Genomic DNA, 10843 nt, shown 5'->3' with positions numbered 1-10843 from the left:
TATATATGTATATATTTTTACCTTTTTCCTATTCCCACGTGATGTTTTGTTAATGATTGAAAAAAAATCAAAATGGTGTAGTTCAACTTGTACTTGTTCAATTTACTTTTTGGCTACAAATTTTCTTTTTACTTTTTCTTTTCACCCGTGAACCTGTGCAAATATTCTTTTTTAATTTTTTTAATTATTTTTATTATGTTAGAAATTTAAAAATACAATTGCAATGTATTTAATCTAACGTGTGTATGAAATTGTATGCTGTTCATTATTGCACTATTATTTTTGGTTGTTCCGAATTTGGTACAACAAATTATTTCCTTCTAATTAATGATATAATAATACAATTTGTTTCAACAACATACATCAGTGTTTCATAACATATAGCGAATATAACACCTACCACAGCAACAAATGCATTGCCCTTAAACATGCGCTTGCTGTCGCAGTGCGTATATAATATTCGCTCTTACAGTTGCCATATGGGGATCTGAGTCCCTTGGCCCCATGATATGACAACCTGGGTGTATTTGGGGTAGTCGGGCATTTGTGGCGCAATGTACTCGTCGTCGTCTGGGATATTGTGTGTGATCGCGTTAGATTGACTGTTCTGGCGTATGAAGTTATGCAAAGCCATCGACACACATAAGAAGGGCATTTGATCGGAAAATTTTATCTTCGGCATATTCCCTAAAGCCCCCCACCTCGACTTCTAAGCACCGAGTGTCCACTCGATACAACTACGTAAGGACGAATGTGCCTTGTTGAACCGTTCATACTCATTCTGTTGCATTCGATTGCGATGGGCATTTTGGTGATATCGATACCCCTTATACGAGGCTAGATATCATGTCTAGTTGTTGTACCCGCTATCGACCAAGTAGTATTTGCTTGCACATGTTAAACAATATAACTTATTAATATCAAATGCTATTTTATTAAAATCATATAACGACTTTTTCATTTTTGTTTCTGCTTTTGGCCTTCATATGTGACAAATGAACTGATGTTCACTAACTTATGCTCATAATTGAATTAAAAAAATGACAGTAACCTTCCACATAGCAAAAATATTCTATTAGTTTAATGGTGAGATTCCTTGTAATTTCGAACTTTAAATCTTATATGGGACTAATAAATAAAAAAAAAGCATGCATTGTTCTTACTTGTCTACCCCTTATTTTTTATGCTGTTATCACGTACAAAAAATTTCTTTGTAGTTCTTATTTGAAAATCGATAAAATCTGGTTTTTATTGTATCAAAAAACCTTTAGTTACAATCACCTCTGTGAATAATTTTTTACATTTTGTCAAGTTCATTGTGAAGTGAGAATTTGTTACCGGGCGCGGGGTGTGGGAATCTATGTTTAGGCTTAGTTGTGACATAGTGCAACACCCTGCTGTCATGCATGCTTCCGTCCCAACCAGCGGATACAAACATGAAGTACAAATCAAAGTCACAAACGGCAATAATATTTTGCATTGGCAAGCCTTTCTAGCCATAGTATGAAGAGGCGTATTCGTTGGAGACACGGGCCATCACGTGCGTGTCGTCCAGTGCACCAATGCAGTCCTAAACAAGTAAAAATTACAAAATGTAATTGTTGTATTGCATATGTTATGAATGACTTCATCGCACAAAAATTTATATATGGCGTCACCTTGAATGTTCGGTACTGCTGCTTGGACCATAAATATGGATGGCCCCCTTGTTGGACTTGATCCAGCTCAAGACTCCTACTATGAATTGACGTAAATTGTATCATAACTTGCAAAACCTCATGGAAATTCCGTGATAATGTCTCCTTTGAGTGTTGGAACCGTTCTTGCAAATTTCTCCATGAAATTCCTTGCAAAACAGAAATGAAAATCGCTATCTTCTCTTCGAGCGCCACCCCATGCTCCCGCTGCGACACTGTCAACCCAAAATCGTGCAGAGTGTCGCACAACAACAAGAACACTGCTCGGGGCATACTGATGGCATCTTCAAACCGGCCTCAATGGCCGTTAAACAACTCGTACATCCATAATCGTCCCGACAAGATTGATGTATTTCGCTGGACTTTGTAATAATTGTTGTAATAATACGTTGCTGCAATGTTTCACGCTTCTACCAAGTTGTGATCAGTTTCTAACACCATTTCCCTCGTAATTTCATCAATTGCTTCCTCTAACGGTGTATTTTCGTTGATGTTACTAGGACCGGCTTTATCCGCCATGTTACCTATACGCTCCTGGAAGAGTGAGCAACAATGGAGGAAAAAAAAGGGAGAGAGAGGGAAAGAAGGCCTCTGCCAAATGCAAGCAAAAATTAAATGAAAATGGAAAGAAAAGATGGGCAAGGACAATAGCATGGCAATCCCACGTGGGTTGCCTTGCCAAGGATTGGAATTCCCAAAATAATACAATATAAATTGTGTAATAATATATCCAATTTTTTTTTTACATAAATTATGAAATAATATAATTTTTCTTACCAAAAAATATAATATTTTTCTACACCAGAATAATATTTTGTTCACTTCGTAATATACACATTTTCTTTCACTACAACGATATATAATTTTTTTCACCATATGGTATACATTATAATCCTAAATAATAAATAATAACAACTCCTAAGCTAGTCACTACCAATCAGTCCGTGAATTTTCATAAAATAAATACTCATCATTAAATTATGAAATTTTTATCGAGCATGCTACACTCACATGGGAACAACAATAATTACAATTTTCAAATATTTTTTGCAAACGGAAACTATTTTTAAAAAAAACAAAACCAGCATTTTTAAACTGATCACATAATGATTATATTTTTAAACTGCTTGTGTTTTTTTACGCTCCATTTTAATCACATGGTAAGAAAAAAAATTGTAATTGAGTTTTTAAAACATAAACATACATACTATTAAAATTAACCGAAATCCAATAACAAAACCAAATTATTCGTGAACGTCGCAGAATTTAGAGAGGAAAAAAAAATTTAACGAAACAAATTTAGCGTAAGTTCTGTTTGAGTTTTTTTAAACTGCAGGAACTATGAGGTGGAACAACTTCTCAACGCCATCAACACCCCCCCCCCCCCAATTCTGGATCCATGTGTTGGGCCAAATGGGCAACCCAAAATATCCCAACTTTCTCATGGCTTTGTTAGTCCTACCACATGAGAGGATTACTAATTCAATAGCATGGTTAATCTCCTCACTCATATTACTAACCAAATACTCTTTAGGTAGATCTCATGGACTATTAGTTCAATCCCTCTTTCCAGAGAGCCAAAGAAACATAGCCTAAAGGGTTGTTTGGCTAGCATTAAAAAAGTGTATTTTTTTTATCTTTCTATTTTTTTGTATATTTTTTTATAAAAATTTTAAAAAATATACTTATTTAACACTTCTCAAATAACCTCTCAATCAGATCAGATTATAACTAATAGAGAAATTTGGTAAAAAAAAAACCGTTCATATAAAAAGTAGAAAAATTCACATGATAGTGGTGTCAATAAAAAATAAAAGTAGTGTTAATAAAAAAAATAATTACAAATAAATAATAAACATTATAAATATTAATAATTAAATTTATCAAATTTATCATTAATTTATAATATTTTTTAGAAATTACCATTCCCCTAAAAAGTGTCAAGGTGCATTTAAACTATGTTAATGCATCAAGTACTTTATTTTAATTTTTGAAAAAATTATGTAGAAATTTTATTTTTTAACTCTTATAACAAAATAAATCTTGAGATTCTAATTTTATTAATTTAAACCCTAACTTCAACTCTTAAAAAATTATTTGAACTCAAGATGTTTCTTCTTTTTATTTTATTTATTTATTTTTTGGAACAACAAATCAACAAGAAGAATTGAACTCTTAACATCAATTATTAAATGTACCAACATTTCCATGAGGTTGATTGAAAAATATAATTCAAGGCACCAACATTTCAACTCTAAACTACCATTTCTTCATTCACATCCATATATTTCTTTCAAAAAAAACTTCTCAGTAATGTTGTGATCACTGTCCAACATATTCACAATCTAAAAAATGTGTCCAAGAAAAGACCAAAAAACAAAAAATAAAAACCATTGCTAACTAAGTCAAGAGTCCCTACATTAATCAGCACAAAATCCGCGAATTATCATCCAAGAAACGATTTCTATTTTTTTTTTTCACCTTGGAAAGAACATAATTTCTCCTTTGTTCTAATATTCAAAATTTTCCCAACTGCAGTAATGAGATGATGAACATCATTGCCAAAAACATTCACCTCTCTGCCTGTCTTGAATTCGAGTTTGTGTTTGAGTTTGGAGATGTGTGATATACCGGGCTTCCCACATTTGGAACTGGACTGCTTCCCAAATCCTTGGTTTTGTGCAGAAGAAACGTCCCAGAGAGAATAGTCACAAACCCGCACAATTCAGTCGCAATCTGTGATGCATTTTGAGAGTCCCAATCCTGAATACATTACCATGTATGAGAGGTGAAAAAACTTACTGTGAAGTAAGAATGAAACTCATAATAAAAATAACTTCATATTTGTTCTCACAGAACGTTTTCTTATATTAGCAACTGATAATGAGAAGGATCTGAAAATAAAAAGGTAAACAATTAGGTATATCAATATAATTAGATGTGTACAATAGAGCTATGACTAGTGTGAGAATGTTAGGGGAAGAAAAAATTGAATTTTCTATAACAATGGGTTTACATCAACAATCAGCTTTAAATCCTTACCTGAGTTATATTGTTTATAGATCATATACATTTTTAGTTAATGAAACAAGCGAATGAGTAAACTATAAACAAGAATTGTAGAGAAATACATATTGGGTTGAGCTGTATTAGAAAAAGGAAAAAAATGAAGATAAACCCCAAGCATATAAGAAATTAATCCATTTTTGGATATTAATACTACGAAATCAATCACAAACTTCAAGATAATATTGAATTTCCACGATGATGTTAAGAAAAATTTTAAACACATATGATTTTATATAAAATTCTTATCCAAAATGATGCGACAGTGGCATTTTTTAAATTACAAGATAATTTGACAGGACTTTTATAATGTGAGAATCCAAAACAATCACATCATCATGTATAAATTAAATTCGATGTGGTTTTTCTAATTTTGTGCAAAGTTATTTTTATGTTAATAGTGTGTAAGTGCAGTTACAATCAGCAGGGTTAAACTAGACAAGGTAATTTTTTTTATATTTTTCTTTATAGGACATCTATCAGTTTGCATAACCCTATGAAGTCTTAGCATAATAACCACATGATGATAATATATAGTGAAGCAAAGAGAAAGCTTTCAAGTCAACAGAAAAGCAAAAAGAATCTGTATGTATATTGTGTGGGAAATCCCACATCGGTCTCTGAAGGACTACTCTCTCTTACCTTGCATAGGTCTTTTCCCCCAGTGGGGGAGGAACAAAACCGTGCGGTTGGAATGCTAAAGCGGACAATATGTGCAAGGCACGTGGACCTCCGCTTTGGCATTCCGACCGCACAGTTTTGTTCCTCCCCCACTGGGGGGAAAAGGCCTATGCAAGGTAAGAGGAGCCAGCCTGCTTATAAGGTGGGAAAGTAGTCCTTCACAGACCGATGTGGGATTTCCCGCACATATATAACCATATAAAATCTCCCTACTTAAGACACAATATTGATAAGACATGGAAAGAGGAAAAGAATTGCAAAGAAAACGAGAAAAGTATGCGCTGAATCACCTTAAACATGATCATGCTCGCTAGGATGGTGAGGGTTGTAAACATGACATAGTAGAAAGGAGAAACAACAGCAGTATTAAATGTGTCTAGAGCCTGCAAAGATGAATCCAGAATACAAGATTACTCATTTTCCAAAATAGAATTCTATAATTCACCATAATATATGCTTTTTGAGGCAATTACCTTGTTCAGATAGTTCACCTGCAAAAGACAACAGACAATCACAACTACGGTGAAGACCCATGTCTCGAAGTAGGTGAATTGATTTGATCCTGAAAATGTCAGCTTCAAAGCAATTCCCACAGCTTTCACACTCATAACCTACATAAGAGAAAAAAAAAAAAAAAAAAAACTTGTCTTTGCATAAGAACTACCAAGTACAGAACTATGGTCTGGATGTGTAAAAGATTCAAAAAGAATATGCAGACCGTAAGAGAGCCTGTCAGCGAGCAAATTCCAATGTAAACGATCAAATGGGTGGGCCCATAACGTGGCGCAACTACGAAAATGAGGACAACAACAAGAACCAAAACTACGCCAGAGTAGACAAGGAAGCCTGTTGGTATCAAAAATTTGTTTGTCAGTCTATATAACCAATCAATGTTCACGTTTGGATGTGATGATAGATATGAATACTACTGTAAAAACTACGTAACCTGACACATACATCCAAGAGCATGGGCTATAAAGTAGAATATAAAGATATCAGGCAACTATGGGAGCTTTTATTTTCACACTCGACTTTCTCTCAGTTTAGACACCATTTTTTGTTCGGAAATCAACTTCTAATAAAATTTTATGGTTGTTTTTTGTTTAGAAGTTGATTTCCAAACCATAAGGTAGTGTCTGATTCATTAGAATGAAATGGAATGATTCTATCATAATGTCTATTTCCATGTTTGGTTGACTTAAAAAAGTAACAAAAAATACATTACAAATTGATTCATCGTTCGCCATTATAAGAGAATTGAATGACCATTACATCCATCTCATTCCAATGAACCAAGTAGAGCATAAGTATTTGTGGGGAAGTTGATTTCTAAACCCAAAAAATGTGTGTACTGAAAGAAAGTGGTGTATGAAAATAGAAGTTCCCGACAACTACATGTCACTTCTTAAATACCTGGCTCAGTGGCAAGGTACCACACTTCCCTAACAGAGTCAATATTTTTCTCCTGTGGAGCATGTAAAACAATAGTGGTAGAGCCCACTAAGCAAAGAACACATCCGACCACACCGAAGATGTGCAACTTCTCCTCCAAAATGCAATGGGCTAGCACTGCACTGTGCAGAAAGCAGTGTATAGATTAAAGAGATAATTCTTTTATTAGAAGCAAAAGGCTTCGCTTTTGAATATTCTACAGAAATGCTTCTATCTGATGTCATACCTGAAAATAATACTTAGAGCTCCCAGGGGTGTTACAAGAATTGCCGGAGCATATGCATAAGCAGCAAAATTAGCTATCTCCCCAACAATCACTATACATCATAAAAACTAAGTATTAATTTAAAAAGAGATATGACCTTAGAAAAGTGGGTTTTCATACAATGCTAGAAAAATGAAAAAGAACAACCAAAAGGAGAAAATACAGGACTTAATGACTGCAGTCAAATCTAGGAATTCTAATTGACACTTTTTTGTCACTTATATCTGCAAATTCTAGTAATACAAAATTCACCCACTTCTAGATTTTGTTGATATTTCGAATGAAGAAAAAGGAATATTGGTATAAAGTTTGTGTTTGTGTGTGTGGGTGATTAAACCTAATTGAGAATAAAAAAATTGATATGTATTGCCTACTTGTCATGCATATAAACTTAGCCATTGAACGGTTCAGATTATTAAAACGAGACCCGTGATGGGTCTCCACTGGCCCAACATTACCCTCCAATTTAATGAAAATATATACCTAATTTTCTTTTTTTTCCTTTGACAGCCCACTTCCATCAGTTCGTACCAGTCACGTCAACTGGTTGATTTGTATTAAAATATTGTGTAAATTAATTTTTTTATATTTTTAATTTGTGAATAGTGATAACTTTTTAATAACTTTTTGGCTTTTTGAATTTTTTTTAGGATGCCAAACCATACCTTAATCTCTAAAAATTGTCCTACATCACAAAATGGGTCACAATTAGATATAAACTTTGTATTCCTAGAAAACCTTCCATAATCTATATTCTACATAATACAAAATTCTAACTATGATCACTAGAATATTTCGGATACTTAGAGAGAGAGAGAGTATTATTCCAATTTTCCAAAACCCCTACCCCTCGGTTATTGTAATTTTTGCAATTTTAACTCATTTCATCTCTCTTCTCACCTAGTTATTCTTATCTTGAGCCTTAGCTTTCAAATTCAAGTTTTCTTCATGCACTTGCTCATGACACTTACCAATATGCTTTAATCAACATTATTAACTGTCAATGTTGGAAATAAGCTTATGATTTTGACAAACTACATCACCTAAAGTGAATAGGAAAAAGGATCTCTTGAAAAAATACCTCCCTGTCTAAAATCAAGCTTCTAGTTCTACCTAACCATTAATCAAGAGAACAAAGCTGGGAGAAAATTTCAACCATCAACCCATTTGATGCCAAAACACTTGTCTATCCATGGTTATATATTTACTTTCAAGGAAGCCACAAAGCACATCTCTAACAAATTGTCAAATTGCAACAGATTCTAAATAATGTGTCAGACTCCCATGAGGCATAATAACCTTAACCACCAGCAAAAGTAATAATAAATTGCTTTAAGAATGTAAGTCCCAATTTGTTCGAAATTTACAAGAGAATTGAAGAAGAAGAAAAATATTCTTGAATTAGCATTTATTAAGAGACAAACTTATTATAAACACCCAAATTCATAAGATTTAGGTTGCTAGGTAGGCCAAATATAAAGCAAGAACAATATTTTTCATGCTGTAAGAGAGAACATTCTGATGTATCTTTTAAAACAAAAGATTAAATTTATATGTCCTAACAATGCAATCTTTTAACGATCTGAAAGATTCAAAATAGCACAAAGCAAAAAAATACAGGAAAAAAAAAATATACAAAACAACAACAACGAGGAGCTTTAAAGCCAAGCAGAACAAATTATTGGTACTTACTAGTTATCATCCCAGCCCACCACCAAGGTTCCTTCAAGTATGAGTACCCTCCTGACCCTGAACAAAATGACGACATGATGGTTACAATAACAAAAAAGATTTATAAATCCTAAAGAAATGTTCTAATGGTATAGACACTGCTACATCTTCAAAGGTACACAAGTTAGGTACCCAAGCTCAAATAAGTGCAAAATAAAACATGGACACGGGGGAAGGGAGAGCAAAATTCAAGAGGACCTACGTTCCCAAAACCTGCTTTTAAAAATAAAAAATAAAAACACACGCACGCACTCTTGGTTTTCATGTATTTTTGAACATAGGTCCTCTGATTAACCAAAACAATTAGAAAACATAGTTTACTAGTTCTATTGAGCATGGTTACATTGGATATGCCTAAACCAAAACCCTGACTGTTTATCCATAAAAGTCGAATATGAATGTGTGCGACCTCTTAATTGTAAATTACCCACTAAAAGTTAAAAGAAAAAATTAAAGGCAAAATAGCATGAGAACAAAGACCTAAGAGAAGCAATTACAACCAACTCCATATGTCATTGCCAATTACCATCAGACTGAGTATTACAACTTGAACTTGTCACTCACTCATTTTTAACTTCCAATACCCCCTAAATAATTTTTACATTTGTACATACAGACACATGCAAACACACACATACACAAATATGCATATTGATTTATACACACACACACATATATTTGCAGTTACATACACATCTCCACACATATACGTTCATGTAAGTAGTTCTATGTCTTTTGATGGGCATATGTATACATATACACACTATCTATACTATATTATTATATAAAGTGTATAAGTCAGTTGATGTGAACACTTTCTCCGTCACGCCTATTTCATATTTCAAAATGCCTACAACAATTGATAAGTTTAAAAATTATCATGTGAAACTGATTCAGAAATTTAAAACTCTACAAACACCGATGGTTTTCATCATCTTCATTCATAAACTATGTATCTTTGCACAGGCATTGTGTGTACACTCACCACTAATATGTATGTATATGTACATATGTGTGTTCAAAATAAAATATAAATAAATAAATGAAATTGGACCTGCTCTGGTTCCACTAGAACCAGCTATTTTGAGACCTTTCTTCTTGATGATAAAGCTAGAGCCAATAAAAATACTGGAAGTGAGAGCCAAAACAAGTCCATGAATATTATCAGAAGATATTGTCCCCATTTAAGAGAAATGGAGATAGAGGGAAATAGAAAATAAATCAAATCTTGCAGAGCCAATATGCCTTCATCCCAATTCCTGCATCCAACCCAACCAAACAAATTTATTATATTATCATTAAAAATAAAAATAAAAAAAATGTTGAAAAACCCAATATCCAGAGGGAGAAAATAGTTAAAGATATGAATCAAGAAAATGCCTTTCTTTTCTTGGCTCTCTGCAGAACAGATGGGTATTTGGCTAACGATTCGCCACTCTCATGTCAACATTTGATTGATTTGAGATGGGTTTTAACGATTTGCCACCCTCATAACAACATTGATTGATTAGAGATGGGTTGGGTTTGGATTAGAATTTTCTCTTTTATTTATCTCTTTCTCTATGCTCTGCAAGACTATTTTCTCAGCAAAATTGTGAGAGGAGAGAGAGAGAGAGATTAGAGAGAAGCCAAACGGTATGTCCGTTACATTTGGGACTCAAAAACCAATACTAAACACAGCCACTTGCCTCCGCATCCCGCGTTTGGCTTTAAATGGGGGCACTCCACTTCATTCCACTCTTTTTTTGTTTTGATGATAATTATCCAACAAAAATATATTGTTTAAATATTACTAATTGAACAAAAATTCAATTCGATTCACATATTTGAATAATTAAATTTTGTTTGATTGTTAATATCTAAATAATTGACTTTTATTAATTAGTATTTGAACTGACAAAATAGAGAGGCTTAGTTTTGTTTCCCTTGCTGCTGATTTTGCTTAGTTGGT

At 33.3% G+C, this 10843-nt stretch overlaps 1 protein-coding gene across 1 annotated transcript; it reads right to left on the bottom strand.

Annotated features, from left to right (window-relative positions):
- Positions 1-3943: 3943 nt before the first annotated feature.
- LOC114288707 (putative magnesium transporter NIPA1) lies at positions 3944-10650 on the bottom strand. The gene is made up of 9 exons (XM_028232273.2): positions 10273-10650; positions 9947-10151; positions 8854-8910; positions 7123-7213; positions 6858-7018; positions 6163-6290; positions 5918-6055; positions 5735-5827; positions 3944-4460 (listed from the first exon to the last, which is right to left on the bottom strand). Exons 2-9 carry the CDS (start codon positions 10074-10076, stop codon positions 4269-4271), a joined length of 990 nt encoding a protein of 329 aa, XP_028088074.2. The 5' UTR covers positions 10077-10151; positions 10273-10650; the 3' UTR covers positions 3944-4268.
- Between the last annotated feature and the right edge of the window lie 193 nt (positions 10651-10843).

The sequence above is a fragment of the Camellia sinensis genome, chromosome 6 (assembly GCF_055761805.1).
Source record: "Camellia sinensis isolate YWXY chromosome 6, ASM5576180v1, whole genome shotgun sequence".
In the NCBI taxonomy this organism is placed as follows: Eukaryota; Viridiplantae; Streptophyta; class Magnoliopsida; order Ericales; family Theaceae; genus Camellia; species Camellia sinensis.
Note: the sequence above shows the minus strand (reverse complement) of the source record. Positions and strands in the feature narration are given on the sequence as shown.